This window comes from Bufo bufo, chromosome 10 (genome assembly GCF_905171765.1).
Source record: "Bufo bufo chromosome 10, aBufBuf1.1, whole genome shotgun sequence".
NCBI lineage: Eukaryota > Metazoa > Chordata > Amphibia > Anura > Bufonidae > Bufo > Bufo bufo.
The window spans coordinates 84,070,907-84,095,930 of record NC_053398.1 but is presented as its reverse complement, the minus strand read 5'-3'; the positions used below and the strand labels follow the sequence as shown (position 1 = coordinate 84,095,930).

The 25,024-nt window shown below is 42.7% G+C and overlaps 1 protein-coding gene across 6 annotated transcripts in view; it reads left to right on the top strand.

The window, feature by feature from the left end:
- The window catches only part of RIPOR1 (RHO family interacting cell polarization regulator 1), a 381,181-nt gene that overhangs the window by 307,455 nt on the left and 48,702 nt on the right, over positions 1 to 25,024 (top strand). For all 6 annotated transcript variants that reach the window (XM_040410140.1, XM_040410139.1, XM_040410137.1 and 3 more), the window contains 2 exons: positions 13,999 to 14,160; positions 23,185 to 23,343. In XM_040410140.1, the coding sequence (XP_040266074.1) occupies positions 13,999 to 14,160; positions 23,185 to 23,343 (321 nt within the window). The remainder of the gene's footprint in view (positions 1 to 13,998; positions 14,161 to 23,184; positions 23,344 to 25,024) is intronic.

Sequence of the window (25,024 nt, the reverse complement as noted above, 5' to 3'; positions counted from 1 at the left end):
AAAAATAATTTTTTTAAAAGTTTTATTGAAACACAAATATAGCCACTGACCCCAAGAATGAAGGGAAAAGGTCATTTTACTGCAAAACAATAAGGGGATGTGTACTAGGATAGTACACACAGTGTGATACCTCTAGACGCAAAGACACAACCTCAAATCTTTTTTTATTTTGATAATAAGCGACAACGTGTTTCGGAGTCTGTTTTCCTTTCTCAAGTCTAAAAAAACACAATATTGAAAAAATAGCATAAAATAATAATAAATAACGATAGAGGATAAATGTAAAAAATATGAGTATTTCAATATAATTAAAAATAATAAATGGTTAAATGCAAATTGGATAATTAAATGGAGTGGCTCACTGTTGCTAATGGGTGGTACGGTGCTACAAACTAAAAATCGAGGACGCCCTGCCTCAAGGTAATGGATATAGTAAAAAGTAATGAAGCGAGCACTCGCTCTATGGCAATACTCAGAATTTAATAGTTAAAATGTGAAATAATTAATCTTCAAAATAACAATAGTACAGTAATAAAACACAATAATTCAAACACTATATGATTAAAAGGTCGACCGTGTACCAAGTACTGATGAGATTGGTGCTGTTTCATATAAGGGGCTTATTCAAGCATATAGGAGACTCAACCATAAGCAGTTGTCCAGTGGTGTCCAAATACATAGGTGAAAAGCCAATAAGTGAATAAATAAGGTGATAATATTCCTAGTAATAAAATAGTGATAGAATAATGTCCATATTAAACAATTGTGCTGACAATGTGAAAATTGTGATACATAAAACACAAAAAGAGGGCACCAGATGGAGAGCTGCGTGTAAATACACGCTAATGAAGTTGTGTTGCTTCCTATAGCAACCGAAAACGTCCCGGACACTGTATATTCACTAAACCGCAACAAACAATGTGGTCCGTTGTCTGTCCTCTGTTAATAAAACTTCAACACAGTCTATGGTGTCCACAGTGATCTTACCTCTATCTAGAGGATAGTCTTTCCTAGACAATGAACAGTCTTACCTCCTGTAGAGGAACTCCTTGCTTTGCACGCGTGTTTTTATGCGCGTTTTTTGCAATAGTAAACGCGCGTTTGACGCGCGTTTGTGTGATTGACTGCAGTGTCCTATGGCCACAAACGCGCGTCAAAACGCCCCAAAGAAGCTCAAGAACTTGTTTGAGCGTAGGGCGTTTTTCAGCGCGTTCAAACGCGCTGTAAAACGCTCAAGTGAGAGCCAGGGCCATAGGGAAGCATTGGTTTTCATGTGTTGAGCGTTTTACAGCGCGTTTGAACGCGCTGTAAAACGCTCAAGTGTGAACCCAGCCTTAGGGCATTCTTTTCTACTGAGGTTGTCAGGAATGTTCTGCTCCTTGTTAATGGTCCTGAAGTCTTTAGTGACAAGGGCGGAGAATGTTTCTACACTGCGTGCAGAATTATTAGGCAAATGAGTATTTTGACCACATCATCCTCTTTATGCATGTTGTCTTACTCCAAGCTGTATAGGCTCGAAAGCTTACTACCAATTAAGCATATTAGGTGATGTGCATCTCTGTAATGAGAAGGGGTGTGGTCTAATGACATCAACACCCTATATTAGGTGTGCATAATTATTAGGCAACTTCCTTTCCTTTGGCAAAATGGGTCAAAAGAAGGACTTGACAGGCTCAGAAAAGTCAAAAATAGTGAGATATCTTGCAGAGGGATGCAGCACTCTTAAAATTGCAAAGCTTCTGAAGCGTGATCATCGAACAATCAAGCGTTTCATTCAAAATAGTCAACAGGGTCGCAAGAAGCGTGTGGAAAAACCAAGGCGCAAAATAACTGCCCATGAACTGAGAAAAGTCAAGCGTGCAGCTGCCAAGATGCCACTTGCCACCAGTTTGGCCATATTTCAGATCTGCAACATCACTGGAGTGCCCAAAAGCACAAGGTGTGCAATACTCAGAGACATGGCCAAGGTAAGAAAGGCTGAAAGACGACCACCACTGAACAAGACACACAAGCTGAAACGTCAAGACTGGGCCAAGAAATATCTCAAGACTGATTTTTCTAAGGTTTTATGGACTGATGAAATGAGAGTGAGTCTTGATGGGCCAGATGGATGGGCCCGTGGCTGGATTGGTAAAGGGCAGAGAGCTCCAGTCCGACTCAGATGCCAGCAAGGTGGAGGTGGATACTGGTTTGGGCTGGTATCATCAAAGATGAGCTTGTGGGGCCTTTTCGGGTTGAGGATGGAGTCAAGCTCAACTCCCAGTCCTACTGCCAGTTTCTGGAAGACTCCTTCAAGCAGTGGTACAGGAAGAAGTCTGCATCCTTCAAGAAAAACATGATTTTCATGCAGGACAATGCTCCATCACACGCGTCCAAGTACTCCACAGCGTGGCTGGCAAGAAAGGGTATAAAAGAAGAAAATCTAATGACATGGCCTCCTTGTTCACCTGATCTGAACCCCATTGAGAACCTGTGGTCCATCATCAAATGTGAGATTTACAAGGAGGGAAAACAGTACACCTCTCTGAACAGTGTCTGGGAGGCTGTGGTTGCTGCTGCACGCAATGTTGATGGTGAACAGATCAAAACACTGACAGAATCCATGGATGGCAGGCTTTTGAGTGTCCTTGCAAAGAAAGGTGGCTATATTGGTCACTGATTTGTTTTTGTTTTGTTTTTGAATGTCAGAAATGTATATTTGTGAATGTTGAGATGTTATATTAGTTTCACTGGTAAAAATAAATAATTGAAATGGGTATATATTTGTTTTTTGTTAAGTTGCCTAATAATTATGCACAGTAATAGTCACCTGCACACACAGATATCCCCCTAAAATAGCTAAAACTAAAAACAAACTAAAAACTACTTCCAAAAATATTAAGCTTTGATATTAATGAGTTTTTTGGGTTCATTGAGAACATGCTTGTTGTTCAATAATAAAATTAATCCTCAAAAATACAACTTGCCTAATAATTCTGCACTCCCTGTATGTGGCTCCCCCTATGATTTATAGGGTTAAATGTAGATTTCGGTTTAAGCCCCGTATAGATGGCTTTCAATGTCCCATCGGAATGTGTTGGAATGTTTTCTGATGATGCCTGCGGTGTAATCTTTGGTTTTAGAGCTTGAATCTCAAAGTGTCGGTGTAGCTGTCACGACGAGGTGTGGGAGGGAACACTACACCAAACACAAGGGGGGGGAGGTTTCTGGCCTAGAAGCTAGGGGGAGGAAAAGGTCACCACCTAATAAATCCTAACCCTAGCCCTGACTGCTAACCGAATGAACGGACCTCAGTGGTAGGACCGTTCATTCACTGGAACCTAAAGCTTGACTACCCTGTAATGCCCTGAGGTAGTTATAGGGCCCAAAGACGACCCATTCCTTGAACTGAAGGAACAGGGGTCTTGACTCAAACCAGACACTAGAAGACAGGGGAAACAACACAAAACAAATACAAAGAAATGATTCTGAAGTAAAAGAAAGAGCAGGAACACCAGAGGAGAAAACACACACCAGCTCTTCCACTTGTAAATGAAGCTATACACCGCAGGGAGTGAAGGGAGTAGCCAGACTTAAATAGTAATGACCACTATGCTGCACCTGACTAGAGGTGTGGTCATTACCATCAACAACAAAGTGAAATTAAGAGGCAGACAGCCTCTCCGACCTTCTAAAACCTAGCCTGGGAGTGACCGTGACAGTAACGGATGAAAGTATTTAAATCCACAAACAATTCAAATTCATAAAATTTGCCTGTGGGAAAAAACGAGAGGCCCTTTTGTAACAGGCTGGTCTCTGCGTCACTTAGTAAGTGTAAGGATAGGTTGTAAATTCGGACTAATGCATCTTCTTGTTTCTCTTGGGACGCAGTGTTTGTCTCAGTTTTTTTTTTTGTTGTGTGTGGTCCTATTTGGTCTTTCTTTTTCCTCCTCCTCGTCCTCTTCTAAGCTTATTCTTCATTTTAGTCCCCTAATTGGGGCAGGTCGAAAGAAGTCTGTGATTATTGTGGTCCCTGATGGTTGCCTCAAGGCATAGGTCGCTTCCGGGGTCAGGGCCCCGGGTAAGGTAAAAAAGAAGACTGATGACCAATGGGATCTGGATTATCTTGTGTACTGGTATTGTGGATGGTAATGAGGGAGTCTTCAGACAAATCGTAATGATTATTTTTATCTTATACGTTATGTACGGTTGGTAGCTGGGCAGTGGAAATAGGTGGCAGTGTAGAAGTTGGTAGCAGCGACCAGATGGATGTAGGAGAACCGAAGGTGGTGGGCGGAAAGTTGAGATGGTCAGGAGAATGGTTACCAGTTTCCAAAATAGGTGACATTGTAGGAAAATTGTTATGGACGGACCACTGGATTGATGCTGGTCTCGGGGTTAGAGGTGCGAAATTGGTGGGCTTGGGGATATGGGTAAGAGAGACTGTTGATGGCTCAGAGGTATGGTTGGATAGGGTATGTGTTCCAGAGGCAGGGCTGTGGTGCCTATTAGTATGGTGGACAGGTTTGTTTTGGGGTTTCCTCCTATTGCTGTTGAGGAAAATTTTCTTTTGGTAGTGTTTTTTGGGTGGTGCCCTGGTCAAAATGGACGTACTGATGTTGGGCGGGCGAGTACATGATTGTGAAGCTCCTGGGGGGTTGGGTGGGTGTTTGGAATGAGGGGGACATGGACCGGACTGTGTTCCGTAATGGTAACATGGGTGGATGGGGATCAGACGCATACAGGTTGTTTGATCTATTAAACCAAAACTTGATGTTATTTGTACGGAAATCTGTCCTATCCCTAATTTAGTGGATTTTGTTTCTATGGTTTCTTTTTCGTATTGGAGGACTCTGGTGGTAAGCCAATCAAACTTAAGGAAATCATTATGTGTGGCATATTGAGCCAGGTGGGCCACTTGTTCATCTATCTGTATTTTTAGTGTATCACATAGTTATTTGTGTTTGGTGTAGAGCCTATCCAACATACCACGGGCACATGTTGGCATATATTCGTCCCATTCTTTAGAGAAGATGGGATCATTTTTAAAAATGCTTTTAAATCTTGGTCTCAGACCCCTGGGGATGAGGTCTTCTTTCAGGTATTTTTCTAAAAGCAGCCAGTCCATGTGGTGGTGGATTTCTTCTTTCAATAGTTTCTCCAGACCGAAAAACAAATGGAGCAAGTCTTTAGATTTGATCCTTGGCTCTGTTGGTGGACCTTCAGATGATTGCGGTGGTTCATTTTTGTTGTTTCCATCCTGTGTACTTGTCCAGGTTGATACTAATATAGTCCGCTGTTGAATTCTTTGGAAGCATAGTTGGAATCTGTAGCTGCCGCTGTCGGATAAGGGTAATTGAAACCTAGAGCTGCTGTATTCCCAGACCAACAGGAGTTGGCCTTAGTCCTGAGAAATTTCAGGAATATATAGCATATGTGGCAAAACAGGAAAGGCGCTCATAGGGTAGTATGAATTAGAAAGGATATTTGGGAACAGAATATGCCGATAGTTGTGCTCACCTTACGCAGGCACAACACTCATGAGGGCAAAGGGTCAGTGCTGTCGGAGTCAATGTACTGGCGATGTGTATGGCGATTATATCACACAGTAGTAAAAAGGAAGAAACACAGGACCTTTTCCCAGCGCTGATACAGAAGACATGGAACCAGAATGGTATCTGTAAAAACAGTAACAATTCTTTATTCTGGGTCTACGCGATTCAGGGGCGAACAGCCCCATTCATCAGGACAATAAAACATTTTATTGTCCTGATGAAGGGGGCTGTTCGCCCCTGAAATGCGTAGACCCGGAATAAAGAATTGTTATTGTTTTACCGATACCATTCTGGTCCCACATCTTCTGCATCAGCGCCGGGAAAAGGTCCTGTGTTTCTTCCTTTTTACTACTGTGTGATATAATCGCCATTGATGATATTGGAACAGCAACTGCAATGCAAGCAAGGAAAAGTGCCATGGCGCTGGGTCTTTAGGAAAGTTTGTCATGGTTGGAGTATTTGGCTTCCTGTATCAGCTTTAATGAGTTTGTCTTTAAGGTTCGGGGGTCTTTTTAGGCACATTAGCGGTGGAGTTTGAAAGGATTGTATCATGGGGTAGGCATTCTTTAGGATGGGCCAATGTTTGCGAATTGTGTGTTGAACTTTAGGCATAAGGGGATGATATGTGTGAACAAAAGGAACCCGTTCAAGGGTTGTTGTTTTTTTGTAGTTTTACAGCGTTACATGTATGAGACATTTTATTGTCTAGTAATTTCTTAGGGTAGCCTCTTGCAGTGAATTTGTCGGCCATGGTTTGGAGTGGTGTCTGTCGGGTATGTGGGTCAGAGACAATATGGTTGACACTGTGAAACTGGGATCGTGGAAGGGAGTTTTTAGTAGCAGAAGAATGACAACTGAAATAATGTAGGAGACCATTGCGGTTTGTCTGTTTTGTGTAGAGGTCAGTACTGATGTTGCCCAAATCGTCCTTTAAAATTCTTGTGTCAAGAAAGCTAATGGAGCGAGAATCATGATTTAAGTTGAAGTGAATTGAAGTTCTTGTCTAGGGCTGTTGATTGAACGTGTGAACTCAAACAAGGAGGTGAGGGGTCAATTCCATATACAAAAAATATAATCAATGAATCTGAACCAACATGCAGCACATTGTTTAAAGAGGTCTAGGGAGTATATGTACGATTCCTCAAAGTGGGCCATGTAACCATTAGCGTAGGGCGGGGCCACATTCACGCCCATAGCAGTCCCACATGTTTGCAGGTAGGTGTCATAGCCTTTTACCTCTAATTTAATGAATTCATGTTCCTTTTCTCACTAGTGACTTGTGACCAAGGTCCGAAATGACCAAAACGTCAAGACTCGGAGTCTCCTATATAGGCATTTTTTTTCCATTATGAGCTATGTATTCATTGGAGAATATGTCACAATAAAAGAATTTTATTTGCATAAAAACCCTGAGTGTGCGGTGGTATCTCTCTTACTATTGCGAACAAGAATTGGACATGCTCTATTTATTTTATATTTTGGCGCGGCCGCGGAACGGAAGTGCGGATGCAGACAGCACATGGTGGTGCTGTCCGCATCTTTTGCGGCCCCATTGAAAATTAATGGGTCCGCACCCGTTCTGCAAAATTGCGCAACGGATGCGGATCCATTATGCGGACGTGAATGGACCCTTAGTTATGTTCCGTTGTAGCAGGATACATAACTGAATTCTTATATAACCCAAACCTGAACCTTGTACACCAAACTTGAAACACAAGTTCGCTCATCCCTAGTTGCGACCACAGGGGTGGGGTGAATAAAGTGTTTTTGTTTTCACAAATTTTTTGTGAGTGCTGCCATTTTTGAAAATTTTTATATTATCCTAGATTTGTTGCCGGATCCATTAGCTTGCAACTCCATATTTATATATATATATATATATATATATATATATATATAAACGAATTTCTGTTTGTCTAGACGTCTGTCTGGATGTTCTTTATGCACGACCAAACGACTGGACCGATCTTCACCAAATTTGGCACACAGGTACATCGGGTGTCCAGGAAGGTTTTAGATCAGGTCTCAGCTTTCTAGGATGTACCGTTCCTGAGATATTCCCCAAAAATGACCCACATCCAAGCCTGCAAGTCTTTCTTTTCAAATCCCAACTGCCATAAACCCAGTTTTACTCCAGGTTTCCATAACAACCCAGCCATTTTTATTTACTGCTTAAAGGGGCAGCCACTGTGAAAGTCACTGTTAAAGGGGCAGCCACTGTGAAAGTCACTGCTAAAGGGGCGGTCAATGCTAAAGGGGCGGTCACTGTGAAAGTCACAGTTAAAGGGGTGGTCACTGTGAAAGTCACAGTTAAAGGGGGGAAAAACAAACAAACCAGCACCTCCATAATAAGTAAATTTGATTGAGAACGCAGGTGCACGCTACCTTGGCTGAAACGCAATGGAATTAGTAGAACTACCGGTAACAGCACACTGCTAGTCAATTGCACAAAGATATAAGCAAATACTGAATAAAAAATAGCTGCTTGGTGGCCATACTTACTGCAAGGGCAGTTAGAAGCTTTTTGCGCATATAATTGATCAAAAATATGTCTGGCCCATCTACCGGACGACAAGGTGGCTTCTAATCAGATGGGGCCTACTCTAACATGCCTCTCCTGGGCTTACAGCCTACAATCTGGGCAAAATATCACCCAGCTATATCCTACACATGCATCTCCCAGGCTGTTAGGCCTATTGCACACGACCGTATGGCTTTTTCAGTGTTTTGCGATCCGTTTTTCACGGATCCGTTGTTCCGTTTTTTGTTTCCGTTGTGTTTCCGTTTCTGTTCCGTTTTTCCGTTCCGTTTTTCCGTATGGCATATACAGTATACAGTAATTACATAGATAAAATTGGGCTGGGCATAACATTTTCAATAGATGGTTCAGCAAAAAACGGAACGGAAACGGAAGACATACGGATGCATTTCCGTATGTGTTCCGTTTTTTTGCGGACCCATTGACTTGAATGGAGCCACGGACTGTGATTTGCGGGCAATAATAGGACATGTTCTATGTTAAAACGGAACGGAAAAACGGAAATACGGAAACGGAATGCATACGGAGTACATTCCGTTTTTTTGCGGACCCATTGAAATGAATGGTTCCGTATACGGACCGTATACGGAACGCAAAAAACGTCCAGTAAACGGGAAAAAAAAACGTCCGTGTGCAATAGGCCTTAGCCTGCAATATTTGCAAAGTAGAATACAACTATACAATCTATCTAATTTTTTATTTTTCGTTTTTTACAATGTTCTACTGACTGGGTACATCATGTGATGTTTTTATAGAGCAGGTCATAACGACGCGGCGATACCGAATATGTCTATTTTTTGGGATTTAGACAATAAAAAAAGTTTTGACGAAAAATCATGTTTTGTGTTTCTATGTTCTGAAAACCATATTTTTTATTTTTTTGGGGGAGATTGTCCTAGGTAGGGTCTCATTTTTTGCAGGATGAGATGATGGTTTGATTGGTACCATTTTGGGGCACATATTATTTTTTGATCGCTTGGTATTACACTTTTTGTGTTGTAAGGTGATAAATAATGGCTTTTTGGCACAGTTTTTGTTTAATTTTCTTTTTTTACGGCGTTCACCAGACGGGTTAGCTCATGTGATGTTTTTATAGAGCAGGTTGTTACGGACGCGATGATACCTAATATGTCTGGTTTTTTTTAAATATACTTTGGTTTTACACAATAAGAGCATTTTTGAAACCCAAAAAATCATGTTTTAGTGTCTCCATTTTCTGAAAGCCATATCTTTTTTTATTTTTTGGGTGATTGTCTTAAGTAGGGTCTCACTTTTTGCGGGATAAGATGACTAGTACTATTTTGGGGTACATTTGACATTTTTGATAATGTGCGAAGTGCGGTGGGGAAAATTACAATTCCATCATAGTTTTTTTTCTTTCTTTTTTTTTTTTTTTATGGCGTTCACCGTGCTGTAAAAGTATGTGATCCTTTTATAGATTAGGAGTTATGAATGCGGCGATACCAAACATGTTTAGTGTTTTTTTTATTTTTAACATTTTTAACCAATTATATGTGCAGATATAGGAAGAAGTTACATTTTTTATTTTTATTTTTTACTTTACTTTTACACTGCAGTACACTATACAGTGTCATTCACAGTAAGCCTGATCAGGCTCAGCTATATGATGGCAATCCGAATGCCCTTGAAGGCGTCAGGTTGCCATGGTAACCAGCGCAGCGGCCTGATGGAGGAGGGAGCTCCTTCCCTCAGTTTACCCTTCAAGCATCGGGCCGCTGCCACAGCAGAGCAGCGGCCCGATGGTTATCCTCTGCATGCAGTGGTCCCTAAGGAGTAAGGCTTATTGCGTCACCGGCCATCCTAAAGGAAGGGGGGGGGGGCGGCGAGTGGGGCTTGTTGCATTGCCGGGGCCATCCTGAAGGAAGGGGTGAGGCAAGGGGGCTTGTTGCAGCAACAGCCATCCTGAAGGGGGGAGGGGCTTGTTGCCATCCTGAAGGGGAGGGGTGTGTAGGCTTGTATGGAGGTGAGGACGGTCATCCTACATGGCGAGGGAAGGTCCCTGGAAAACGCATTGCACCCGCGTGGAAAAAACTGAACGGAATATCATACAAAACTGACTGCATTTGCTTGCATAATGGTGTGATTTTTCCCTGAACGCACCTGGACCTAATCCTTCACCCTTGTGTGAAAGAGGCCTTATACACACCTTCCATAAATAAAGTACCTCTGCATTTTCCACCAGCACAGTCCTACACGGAGCCTGTGTCCTCCACACATGGCTGATCACATGACTGTCACATCACCACAGGTCCTGTAACCACAATGTAGTGTTTAGTCCAGACTCTGGAGCTGCTCCCGGTGAGAGATATGTCCGTGAGGGGCAGGGCTTCATGTATGCCTTAACTGGCAGCTTCTAATACAGCTCTCCTGACTAGGGAGGGTAGAGGAGGAGTTACAGAAAATCTGTCAGATGACGGATTCTCTGTAAACTCACTGAGAGCAGCCTGCTGTGCATAGGAAGCACAGCAGGCTGTAGAACAAAAATGAAAAATATAGATAAATAGAACCAATTGGAGAAATGATTTTCTCCACAAAATAAATTAGTGTAAATGTTTTAATTTTTATTTTACCAAGTTGTCCATATCATTTAAGGCACTGGCTTCAGTTAACTTGTCCATTATATAGGGAGCTGGGTCAGATATCAAATAGTTAATCTGAAGTTAGGTATATGGCGCTTAAAAATTTTGCAGGTGTCCCCTCTACCTAACACATTGACTCAGGGCGTATTAAAGGTGTCTCAGGACCTAAGTGCGGAGCAGGGTCTTCTTGGCAGACCCTCCTCTCTTACACTAGTAAAACTGTTACCCTTTCTTTTAAGGCCAGAAAAGAGGGAGACCTTAAAGGGAACCTGTCACCAGTTTTATGGTGTCCTAACTAAGGGCAACATAAATAAGTGACTGATTCTCTTAGCACAATGCTGGGTTACTTTCTTTAATTGACCCAGTCAATCTGCCAACATCTTGTATTGAAAAGCTCCAGCTGATAATGATGAGTCCTGAATATTCATGAGCTCCTGACTCTCCCCGCCCACCTGCTGCTGAGTGACAGTTTGTTTCCATATGAATCAGCAGCAGGTGGGCAGGGGAGTGGCTATAGCTCTGAATTAAATATACGCTGGACTCAATGACATCACGTCGGACTCCAATCAGCTCATTAGCATGCGGCATCTTTGTGTGTATATTATGAGGTAACCATCTGTCACACCAGTAAGTGAATACATCTAAGGTACTTTTTAGTAGTTAATGATTGTATATAATTAGTTAGATTATAATCAAATATCCACATGACAGATTCCCTTTAATGTGGCAGTGTTGTTGGCACTTAACTTTTACACATCCTCCAACTTTTCCTTCTTACCAACGGAAAAAAAAAACATACCCCTATTAAAGTTGTTCTCCAAAAGTATAATATGTCCTCTCATATGCCAGGCACCCCACATGGAATATACTTACCCCAGTCCCTGCTCCCAGCTCCGCTCCTAGTCCCCGCACCGCCGCTGCTGCTTCTCCCTGCACATGGAAGGCTCATCCCCATCCCCGCCTGCCATTGGCTGCTTCCCAACCGACACCGGATGTTTTCATCAGTGTGCAGGGAGAAGCAGCAGCGGCGGTTCGGGGACCAGGAGCGGTGTCGGGAGCGGTGTAAGTATATTCCATGAGGGCACATTTTATGCTCTTGGAGAACCCCATTTAACTTCATAGATTTGGCAGAACTGTGCTTTTCTTGAAAAGATTTTTCAGAAGCATCCATGTTTCTTTGACCTTGCACATGGGTTTTCAAAATGGATTTGTGTTCAGGAAAACTAACACAAAATCTTAACTAGATTGTATAAAACATACCCTGCACTGAAATAGATGATTAGGAGATGAATACGTGATATCTTATAGCAGTTGGCACATTGGTCATCTTTTCTAGTCCTGTCAGAGGATACTAGCCCAGTACTACCCTACTGGGCTAAGTCAAGATATTCCTCAGCCTTTGTGCTCCCTCAATATTGCCTTAAAGGGATCCTGTCACGATGAGAATGCAATCCAAGCTATAGAACAGGAGGAGCTGAGCAGATTGATATATAGTTTGAGAAAAGATTCAGTAAGGCCTCTTTCACACGAGCGTGACGGATTAGGTCCGGATGCGTTCAGTAAAACTCGCACCATTTTGCAAGCAAGTTCAGTCAGTTTTGTCTGCAATTGCGTTCAGTTTTTTCCGTGCAGGTGCAATGCGTTTTGATGCATTTTTCACACACGTGATAAAAAACTGAAGGTTTACAAAAAACATCTCCTAGCAACCATCAGTGAAAAACGCATCCGCTCTTGCTTCTGGATGCAATGCGTTTTTCACGTAGCCCCATTCACTTCTATGGGGCCGGGGCTGCGTGAAAAAAGCAGAATATAGAACATGCTGCGTTTTTCACGCAACATAGAACTGATGCGTGAAAAAAAACGCTCATGTACACAGACCCATTGAAATGAATGAGTCAGTGCGGGTGCTATGCGTTCACGTCATGCATTGCACCCGCGCAGAAACCAACTTGTGTGAAAGGGGCCTAAAACGTGTAATTTTATTAATTTAAATTTGTGTTCATTCTGGGCTTTGAAATCAAAGCGACCCTCCCCAGCAACCCGCCTCTTTAATCTTTAACTGTGACCTCCACAGCATCCCGCCCCCTTAACATTGACCTCCACAGCATCCCGCCCCCTTAACAGTAAATAAAAATGGCTGATATGTTATGGAAACCTAGTGTAAAACTGTGTATGTTAGTGAAGCAAAGACTGAAGGACCTGCAATTCTCTATTGACTATTAAGGGTCGTGTGACCATGTGTATGTCAGTTAGGATATGACTGAAGGACCTGTGAGCTTCCATTGGCTAATACAGGTCATGTGACAGTGCCATATTTGGATTTTTTGAGAATATTTTAAGAACAGTACATCCTAGAGAGCTGAGACCTGGTCTAAAACATTTCTAATTGTCCAATTTATATGCCAAACTTGGTGCAGATTGGTACAGACAATAGACAGAAATAAAAGATGACTGTTTTTGCTTGTATATCATGTGTCTACCATCTATGTGCTCATCTCTATGTATGAGGTGGATCTTTTTTGTGCCTTTGGGCAACATTGTATTGCACTATACTGTATATGTGTATAATGTTGACTTATTGTACCCACCTTTTATTTTTTATAAAAAGATTGATGATTAAAAAATAATAATAATTTGTCCTAGTAGGACATATACATACATGCTGAGATTGCTGACCCTTTTTATTTTTTAAACGAGATTTCAACTTGTACACTCTCATAATCCATAAATTCTTAAAGGCTATTTACACCTTTTGGGGCCATTTTTGTTTTATTAGTGTACATTTTAAGCTGAAAAAAAAAAATTTCAATTGGTCTTTTGTCTGTACAGGGCTGATTTTCTCTAGTAGCAGGATCTGAATTTTCTCTCTGCTGGTCAGCTCACTTGATGGGCTCCTTATCTCTGATCTGACATTATAGAAAGTCATTATAGCTCAGGTCTTATCTTGCTGATAAGAATGTGGCTTAAATAAGTGTTTAAGACCTAAGTAATTTAGAAATAAGGTTTATTAGATGACTGGCACAAAGTGAAAGTAAAAAATACATTTACACAGCTAGAAAAAAGTTAACCCTTTGTGACAGAATGGCTCAATATTTTAATAATAAAGACCATTTGAAAAAAAGATTTTTAATCAAAAAAGAGTAAAATGCAATCATAAAAAATATTGCCCCTGAAGGTGTACACAGCCTTTTAAATTTACATTTTAGTAGTAGTTTGGTATTGTAAACTCAATGATGTAGGTCAGGGCTTGCTTTTTTGGTAAATATTTTTTGTGAAAATCTGTCATGGAGTTAGAAATTTTGTAACCCAACTTTTTGTTTTTCAGTTTTGAAATTTTCAACACCAAAAGAAAGAATTGTGGAGTTTTGGAATGAATGTGTACAGCCCTCAGATGTGTTTGTATGCTCTGTGGAGACAATTTTGCAGTCTTTGAGTATACAATATGCTGAAAAAATCAACTTGCAACAACAAGGGCTTTCTGATGCTGGTGAGTAGAACACATTTATGAAGGATAATTCACCATATAAAGTGGATTGTTTTTCCTTAGAATGGTTCCAAGAAAATGAAAACATATATTTTATTCCTCTTAATCTGTAACTTGTACACAATTGACTTAAAGGGGTATTCCAGGTGGTTAAAGTTATCCCTTATCCACAGGATGGGGGATAACTATCAGGTTGGTGGGGGTCCTACCACTGAAACCTCCACCGATCAGGAGAACAGGGGCCCCGTACTCCCTACAACTCCCCTGAAAGGAACGCAGCAGCTGGTTGCTCATGCAAGCTGTCACTCCATTAATTTCTATGGGAGTGGCAGAGATAGGCGAGCGCTGTACTTGGCTATCTCTGGAACTCCCATAGAAATTAATAGAGCAGCTGCGCACATGTCCGACTGGCCGCTCTGTTCTTTTCAGGGGAGCTGTAGGGGGTATGAGGCACCCGTTCTTGTGATCTGTGGGGGTCCCAGTGGTAGGACCTCCACCGATCTGATACTTATCCCCCTATCCCCCAGAAAGTTGTTAAAAGTTAAGTTATTTGTAAAAAAAAATGGTGCAACTGAAAAGTACAACTCATTTCTCAAAAAATAAGCCTTGAAGTATTCAATAAAGGACCTTATTACATCACCTCCTTGCACCTGCCTTTGTGTTCCTACCTTCACTGAAAGTGTCCTGGATTTTGTGTGCATGTTTTGTACGATCTCTTTGCTGTTTAAGTTCCAATTATAGATGGCTCTCACTCTGCGGTGTATGGCTTTATTTTTAGGCAGTGCTCCTTGTGAAAACGTATGGAAATTAGTCTGTGTCCGCCAAGCTAGAGACCCATCTGTAGACAGCACTGTTTCCATGTTTTTGCCCCCAATCAGTAGAGAGCAGGGTACTGACTTGCTTACTTGAGTCGATCTTCTGCACAGAAACTTGGATTTTAGGTGCCCTCTGAGAGACACAAGTGTTTGCTCATTTATTGGTTGATTGTCAACACCTTTTACACAGGCCAGTTATCAGGAATGAGCGTTTCTGCAAACACTTATTACACCTAATAACACTTAACACCCTAATAGTTGGCCAAATTTTGGGTCCATGTAAAAGAACCATTAGATGCAGCTCATGGTGATACTGGCTCTGTAAAAGGGAAATAGTTTAAATAAATTGTCCATACCTCGCCTTCCTCTTGTTTATTTGTTCAAACATCCCTGGGGCAGTGTTATGTAAGAGGCACACTTATTAGGGTGGGGCTACACCTAGACTTTTTGGAGATCTTTTAATTGATATTATCTACTGAGCTACACCCATAGTCCAAAGCAGTAACTTGAGGTGTATGCAAGATATCTTTCTCCAATTACTTGCACTTAATGTGGATTTGCCTGAATGTGTATTTGTATTCGATGGGGAGAGGGGAGAAAGCTGCGGCCCGGCAGCTCTAGCGTCAGCTTATTTTCCAGGAAAACAAAAGGTTCAGGTGAAAAATATTCACTTCTCCCGATCTGTCGGGGCAGAGTTGAGAGCTCCCCATGCACATGACTGTTGGTCAGAAATACACTAATGTGTATGGGGGCCTTTAGTGTTAGTGTACAGCTTTATCTAGGCCTTTAGTAGTACAATAGAGCCCCCCATCCTCTGTTTATAATGACATGATTAATATCATTGAGAGGTCACTGTGATCTACAGCTGTGCCCATAGTATTGGACACCATAACACTGTAGCCTTGAAAACACTAACCTTGGGAGCGCAGCCTAATTTCTCCCCCAAAATTTACTCTCTCTGACTCACGGAACTGCTCATCCAGCACAGTGCTGCTTGAGGGGCCCCCTCACTGGCCTGTGATGAAGTGGTGAGTCTTGTCAGCTTTAGCCAACACAGAGAGGCCGCTGAGCTGTGGTGTGGACACCGGACACGAGTGGCTGTAAGGTCATGGCTGGCATTGGCAGTCATAGGGCACCTACAATATTATCGATAACACCTGAAGATATCACTATACAGAGAGGGGGGTCTGGCCTAACTGAACTATCAACTTATAAAGGATGCCAATAACCCCAGAAAGTAAGAAATACTCAATATATAAAAGTATATTATTTATTGACTAGTACATATAATTAACAACACATCACATCAAATGACTGAGGCCAGATGGAACACAACCCCATTAAACTGCTACTGAATCAGAGCCTATACAAGGTAAATGAACTACTAGGCCAATATGTTTGAATAAATATACCTTATCAAACATGTCAGTCACTATCCCAAACTAATAAAGATCAAGTAATAAAGTAATAGGTCAATTATTACTCAAGCAGCTGCCAGTTATATGTAATAAATAGATGGCCCTAAAAAGTCTATCTGTGTAAATGTGATAAATATTGAATAAAGTGCCATTGCTAAGAAACAATAATCTATACAATTATATTTCCGTAGCAAATTGCACTACAGTCTGAACATACACACGAGGGCCCACCAGTAAAATACATTCTGGGAGGCCAGTGTACAACTACATGCAGATATTACCTGACGCCCATAATCAAATCCCTAAAACTGCATCAACAGATTTTTTTTTTTTGGGGGGGGCAGCCTGCTGCCTAGCCTGTGCCTCAGACTGTACTGACCCCGTTGGTGTTATGGTGACTAACTATTTTGCAGCACCAAGGTACTACAAGATGATTATTGGGGTAATAAATTGGGTAGTTTGTTAAATAATTTACCCAGTTATTTTATATAGATGCAGAGGCTTGTTGAGATGCTGTAGACTTGCTATTTGTAGATAGTGAAGTCAGTGTACTGTGCTATGTGCCACTTTTGCAGGGGGTAGGGGACTTGGGGCACATACTTGCTACAAATAGTAAAGGTAATCTCTTAACCCCTTAAGGACTCAGCCCTATTTCACCTTAAGGACTTTTTTTTTGCAAATCTGACCAGTGTCACTTTAAGTGCTGATAACTTTAAAACGCTTTGACTTATCCAGGCCATTCTGAGATTTGTTTGTTTTTGTCACATATTGTACTTCATGAAATTGATAAAATGAAGTAAAAAAAATAAATCATTTTTATTTATTAAAAAAATACCAAATTTACCCAAAAATTTTAAAAAATCGCAAATTTCCAAGTTTCAATTTCTTTACTTCTATAATACATAGTAATACCTCCAAAATAGTTATTACTTTACATTCCCCATATGTCTACTTCATGTTTTGGATCATTTTGGGAATGATATTTTATTTTTTGGGGATGTTACAAGGTTTAGAAGCAAATCTTGAAATTTTTCAGAAATTTTCAAAAACCCAATTTTTTACGGACCAGTTCAGGTCTGAAGTCACTTTGCGAGGCTTACATAATAGAAACCACCCCATGCTATAAACTACACCCCTCAAGGTATTCAAAACTGATTTTACAAACTTTGTTAACCCTTTAGGTGTTCCACAAGAATTAATAGAAAATAGAGATACAATTTCAAAATTTCACATTTTTGGCAGATTTTCCATTTTAATAATTTTTTTACAGTTACAAAGCAAAGGTTAACAGCCAAACCAAACTCAATATTTATGGCCCTGATTCGGTAGTTTACAGAAACACCCCATATGTGGTCGTAAACCGCTGTACGGGCACACGGCAGGGCGCAGAAGGAAAAGAATGCCATACGGTTTTTGGAAGGCAGGTTTTGCTGGACTGTTTTTTTGTTTTTTTTTGACACCATGTCCCATTTAAAGCCCCCTCATGCACCCCTACAGTAGAAACTCCAAAAAAGTGACCCCATTTTAAAAAATACGGGATAGGGTGGCAGTATTGTTGGTACTAGTTTAGGGTACATATGATTTTTGGTTGCTCTATATTACACTTTTTGTGAGGCAAGGTAACAAGAAATAGCTGTTTTGGCACCGTTTAAAATTTTTTGTTATTTACAACATTCGTCTGACAGGTTAGATCAGTGGTCGGCAAGCCGCGGCTCGCGAGCCACATGCGGCTCTTTTTATCCTTGAATGCGGCTCTTTGGTGCGGGCTGGCGGGTGGGCGGGTGGGCGGCCGCGCAGCCATATCGCGCTGCTCAAGCTTGCAAAATGTCCGTCATGCGCCTCCTACCCCGTCTGTCTGCTCCTTCCACTTTATGAATGAAGCAGGCAGGCGGGGCAGATAGGTGCGTCCTCCACAGATATCCCCCATAGGTGCGTCATCCACAGATATCCCCCATAGGTGCGTCATCCACAGATAGCCCCCATTGGTGCGTCATCCACAGATATCCCCCATAAGTGCGCCCTCCACAGATATCCCCCATAAGTGTGCCCTCCACAGATATCCCCCATAAGTGTGCCCTCCACAGATATCCCCCATAAGTGTGCCCTCCACAGATATCCCCATAAGTGTGCCCTCCACAGATATCCCCCATAAGTGTGCCCTCCACAGATATCCCCCATAAGTGTGTCCTCCACAGATATCCCCCATAAGTGTGCCCTCCACAGATATCCCCCATAAGTGTGCCCTCCACAGATATCCCCCATAAGTGTGCCCTCCACAGATATCCCCCATAAGTGTGCCCTCCACAGATATCCCCCATAAGTGTGCCCTCCACAGATATCCCCCATAAGTGTGCCCTCCACAGATATCCCCCATAAGTGTGCCCTCCACAGATATCCCCCATAAGTGCGCCCTCCACAGATATCCCCCATAAGTGCGCCCTCCACAGATATCCCCCATAAGTGCGCCCTCCACAGATATCCCCCATAAGTGCGCCCTCCACAGATATCCCCCATAAGTGCGCCCTCCACAGATATCCCCCATAAGTGCGCCCTCCACAGATATCCCCCATAAGTGCGCCCTCCACAGATATCCCCCATAAGTGCGCCCTCCACAGATATCCCCCATAAGTGCGCCCTCCACAGATATCCCCCATAAGTGCGCCCTCCACAGATATCCCCCATAAGTGCGCCCTCCACAGATATCCCCCATAAGTGCGTCATCCACAGATATCCCCCATAAGTGCGTCATCCACAGATATCCCCCATAAGTGCGTCATCCACAGATATCCCCCATAAGTGCGTCATCCACATTACATCCACATCTGCAGACAAGTTTAATAAAAGTAAAAAATTCTAAAGATAAAATGAAATAATAATCAAGATCCAAATAAAAGAAAGTACATATAAAAGTATGTAAAAACACACTCTGGGCTCATGCCCACGAATGTAAGGGCGCCGTGCCTGTGCTCTGGACCGCAAATAGCGGTCCGTCCGCAATGCACGGACACAGACCATGGGGCAGCTGCATGCAGGGCCGGCGCTACCATAGAGGCAAGGGGGGCAATTGCCCCCGGGCCCCCGACTCCTTAGGGGCCCCCAGCGCCGGCCCGGCCGCAACTACTAATTGAATAATTCTATAGTGAATTTGTGTGCCTGTGTCTGGAGAGACACCGCGCCGCCGCAGTAATGTAATTAATAAATTAAAACTAACTGGGCTGGTCCGGAGTCTGGACTGGAGTCAAATGGAGGGGCCCCCCCGCCGGGCGCCGGCGGCCGCTGACTCACCTGACTGTGCCTGCGCTGCGCTGCCGCTGCTTGTCTCTTTAAGAGATTCAAGACTGGAGCAGCGGCATGCACGACACAGGCAGGCACGTCTAGCGTCTGGCTGACGTACGTTGTCACAGGCTCCGCCCCCCCCGCCCTGGATTGAACTTAAGGAGGCAAATTTGAGGCAAGGAGCAAGCAGCAATTAAGCAATCAAGCGCCATTGGCATTTGGCACAGCCAGACAGCCACAGCCCAGAGCCCAGTCTGACTCTGCCAGTCTGCCAGCAGCGCCAGGGAAGGCCCGCCGCCCACAGACAGAAGGCAGCCAGCCCACAGCCAAGTTCCAAACTTCCACTGACTGTCTGGTAGGGTCATAATTCATTGGTTATATTGTTTTGTTGTTAATTAAACTGGATTGGATCCATGATCCATCCATACCATTCCCAGTGTTTCCCACTCAATGACTTACTTAGTCCGGCACCATCTCACCCGTCCGGGCCGTCCTAGTGTACTACTAGCCCGCCCTGCGGGCTGCGGCCCTGGTTCTGTTTGTGTTTGGAGTCAGTTGGACTGGAGAAATGTGCATTTGGGGGGCGGGGGGGGCAGTTACTGGTACTAACAGTAACTGCCCCCCCCCCCCCCAATGCACATTTCTCCAGTCCAACTGTCCAAACAGAACCAGGGCGGGCTAGTATACTGGCACTGGGACGGGTGAGATGGTGCCTGGGATGGATCCGACCCAGTTTAATCAACCAACCTACCAGTAATTGGCCCCCTCACACCCCCCAAATGCACATTTCTCCAGTCCAACTGTCCAAACAGAACCAGGGCGGGCTAGTACACTGGCACGGGTGAGATGGTGCCTGGGATGGATCCGATCCAGTTTAATCAACCAACCTACCAGTAACTGGTTGGTTGATTAAACTGGATCGGGGTCCATCCCAGGCACCATCTCACCCGTGCCAGTGTACTAGCCCGCCCTGGTTCTGTTTGGACAGTTGGACTGGAGAAATGTGCATTTGGGGGGGAAGAGGGGGCCAGTTACTGGTAGGTTGGTTGATTAAACTGAATCGGATCCATCCAAGGCACCATCTCACCCGTGCCAGTGCCAGTGTACTAGCCCGCATTTGTTTACAATACGGGACGTTAAAGTCAGCAAGTGTGATGTGGGGGGGGGGAGGGCCCTTATTGTTTTCCGCCCCAGGGCCCCATTTCACCTAGAACCGGCCCTGGCTGCATGAGGATCGCGGACCCATTCGCGATCCGCATCCGACTGCCCGCACCACAAAAAAGTAGCGCATGCTGAAGTGAATGGGTCCATGATGCAGGCTGCACACAGCCGTGTGCAGCCCGCATCATGGACCCATTCACTTCAATGGGTCCAGGATCGGGGATATGAGTGCTACAGTGTGCTTCCGTGGTGCTTCTGGCTGTGCCTCCGCACCGCGAAAAAGTAGTGCATGCGCTACTTTTTTGCGGTGCGGAGGCACAGCCAGAAGCACCACGGAAGCACTCTGTAGCACTCATATTCCGGATCCTGGACCCATTGAAGTGAATGGGTCCTTGATGCGGGCGGCACACGGCCAGTGCCCGTGTATTGCGGACCCGCCGTATGCGACCTGCAATATGGCAACGGCGGGCACACGGTCGTGTGCATGAGCCCTAATAGTCCTCACTGGTACTGTTGACGCAATATTTTAGATTTTAAAAATGTGGCTCTCCAAAGAAATTTCAATCGTGGTTTTGGCGATATTTGGCTCAGTTGAAAAAAAAGGTTGCCCACCACTGGGTTAGATCATGTGATATTTTTATAGACCAGGTTGTCACGGACGCGGCGATGCCTAATATGTATACTTTTGTTTATTTATGTAAGTTTTACACAATGATTTCATTTTTGAAGCAAAGAAAATCATGTTTTAGTGTTTCCATAGTCTGAGAGCCATAGTTTTTTCAGTTTTTGGGCGATTACCTTGGGTAGGGTATGATTTTTGCAGGATGAGATGACTGTTTTATTGGCACTATTTTGGGGTGCGTGTGACTTTTTGATCGCTTGCTATTACACTTTTTGTGATGTAAGGTGACAAAAAATGATTTATTTAGCACAGTTTTATTTTTTTATTTTTTACGGTGTTCCTCTGAGGGGTCAGGTCATGTGATATTTTTATAGAGCCGGTTGATACGGACACGGCGATACCTAATATGTATACTTTTTTTTTCCCCCTATTTTTTACCAATTTTTTTTTAACTTTATTTGGGGAAAATGACGTTTTTGTTTATTTTTACTTGAAACTTTAAATTTTTCTTTTTTCAACTTTTTTTTCACTTTATTTTTTGTCCCACTTTGGGACTTGAACTTTTGGGGGTCTAATCCCCTTTACAATGCATTCCAATACTTCTGTATTGGAATGCATTGGCTGTATGAGTAATAATGTGTGTATTACTCATACAGCTTCCGGCCTGTGAGATCCAGGGGGCTGAATCTCACAGGCTCGTCACCGGAAGGCATCGCTGATGTCTAAGGAAGGCATTGCGTTGCCTTCCATGCCATCGGGTCCCCCCTACAGCCGCATGGGGAACTGATGGCACCGCCGATCGCCACCGCAAACCTCAGGTAAAGCCGCAAACCACAGGTCTGAATTGACCTGCGGTTTGCTGTGATCGCCAATGCGGGGGAGGTCACATGAACCTCCCCGGCATTGTGACAGGATGCCCGCTGAATGATTTCAGCGGACATCCTGTTCCGATTAACTCCCGCTGCGCCACAATGTAGTTTTAAAGTTAGGACGTACCGGTACGTCATGGGTCCTTAAGGACTCGGCAAACATGGCGTACCGGTACGTCCTAAGTCCTTAAGGGGTTAAAGGGGTTTTCCCAGATTCCTGATATTGATGATGTATCCTCAGAATAGGTAATCAATATCTGATCGGTGGGGCTCCTACACCACACACCACACCAATTAGCTGTTCTCTGCAGCCTACGGTGCCTGAACTAGGACTTTGAGTGGGGGCCGAAGTGCTGCTCTGTTCAAAGTGTAGTGGCCATGCCAGGTTACTGCAGCTGAGCTTTCATTGAAGTAAATAAGAGCTGAGCTTTAGCTTGTAAACTATACAGGAGAAACTAAAAAAAATTGAATATCGTAATGCAACTTAAAAGGTGAAACTAATATATGAGATAGACTCATTACATGCAAAGCGAGATATTTCATGCCTTTTTTTTGTTATAATTTGGATGATTATGGTTTACAGCTTATGAAATACCCAAAGTCACAATCTCAGGTACCCTTCGCTCAGGGGGTATGGATTAATTGGCTGACTAGAGTGTGACACTTTGAGCCTAGAATATTGAACCTTTTCGCAAAATTCTAATTTTAAGTTGCATTACTGAAATAAATAAACTTTTGCACAATATTGTAATTTTTCGAGTTTCACCTGAGACAACTCTGAAATTTAAAACAAATTTTTCTGGCACATTCATGTATTTGACATTTTATATGTGTTAGTCTTGTTTAAACCCTGTTATATTTCTCAGTTTTTGTAAAGCTTCTTGAAGATATTTTGGATCAAAAGTTGCCCAGAAGATCCAGAACCACTGAAGGTGAACATATAACAATCTTTCAGTATTGGAGATACTTTGATTCTACCACAGTCACGGATTTGGATGCCCTCATGCGTGATTTGTCCAAAGAAGGTAAAATACCAATTTTATTGTTTTTCAAAAACATAGAAAATGACATGGAACCAATGAAAAAATTATCTGAATAATTATAGGAGGTCCCAGGCATTGTCAGTGTACAAATGACAACATTAAATGGTAAAACAGACACCCAGGTATAAACAGGGAGGATGAGTATATTTATCAGTGTAGATAATAGGCTAAACAGCTTGCAGTGACAAATTGCTACTCGCCAGCAAGATTTTTAAATATAATCATCAAAGTTAGGTATGATTGTAGGGATTCCTAAGCATTGGTATTAAAATGTAAAGTAAAGCAGCTTACTAGCTGACTTTTGTTTTCAGCCATATTCATATGGTCTGAAAAGTTTGGAGGCTTCCATGTAAGTTGTGACACATTGTTACAGCCTCACGTGACAGGAAGCTTCTTTTCCTTTCCTATGTGTCGGCACATAACCAGTGACCTATAAAAGGGCTGGCTGACTAACATATGAATTGTTGGCATTGGCAGTATGAAAAACTGATAGACTTCCACATTGCCAAGAACTATGGGGAGATTTAGCCTCCTGCAGCGCAGTAGTGGCACCAAAAAAGTCCTATTTTGAAGAAAACTGTGTGACTTTTTGCCCTATTACACCACATTCAATACTTTTATAAAAAGTGGGTGAAGGAGGTCAGTGCCTATTGCGAGCCAACTGTTTATGCCAGAAAACACCTGAAATCTGCTCCACCTGCTAGCTGGCATAGATTTCAGACTCTGGCTCTTGTACCTGCCATCATTCACCAGTAATAATTTTGGCGCATCTTACACCACCACAAATTGGACTACCAATTTTATGTGGTTGTTAATGTTTTCTTGTAATAAGGGACCTTGACAAGTTAAAAGGCTAGTTTTGTGGTCTTTTTCAGTTTTTTGTTTTCCAAAAACTTTTTTATATTTCCATAAGGGTTTTCTAAAATTTTAATATTGATGACCTATCCTTTGGATAGAAATAAGTTTTGACTTGTATGTTGAACCCTGATCTTTCTCTATATCCCCTAATATGGAAACTTGGACGTTGAAGGGTAATTGTACCCTTATCGTGTTTTTAACAATACCATATACATCCTCCCAAAATGCCTGAACATGTCTACAGTACCAGCAAAGATGCATGAAGTCGGCGAACTCTTGCCCCCCCGGGGCATCCCGAGTTTGGCCCCCCATGCATCCTCGCTATTCAGGCAGGTGATAAATATAACCAGTGTACAAAATTAAACTGTATTACAATATAGTTAGTATTCACTAAACATCTGCTCATATTGCAATATATCCTATCCCAATCTGTCTGTACTAACCCAGGTACCTCACATCTCGATCTTTCCCAACTGGGATATGACACCCTGCCGGCCAAGCCATGGATCAATCCCCTGTATATATGTGATAGTTTAATCTTTCCCTCCTGTGTCTTAATCATAGTTTCATAAAATAGGTTACTTTCTGCTGTAAATAAAGAGAACTGACCTGTAATAAATGTAAGCAGAATATACGTGTCTATATATAAACCAATTATTTTACATGTACCTTCTAAATGAGAAATCTCTTCAAATGTGCAAATAACCTCATTCCTACAAAGTTGAGAAATATAACGAATACCTGAAGTTGTCCAAAACTTATCTTGTGACATATTCAAAAATTCCTCCAAGTCCCCCAAAGAGGC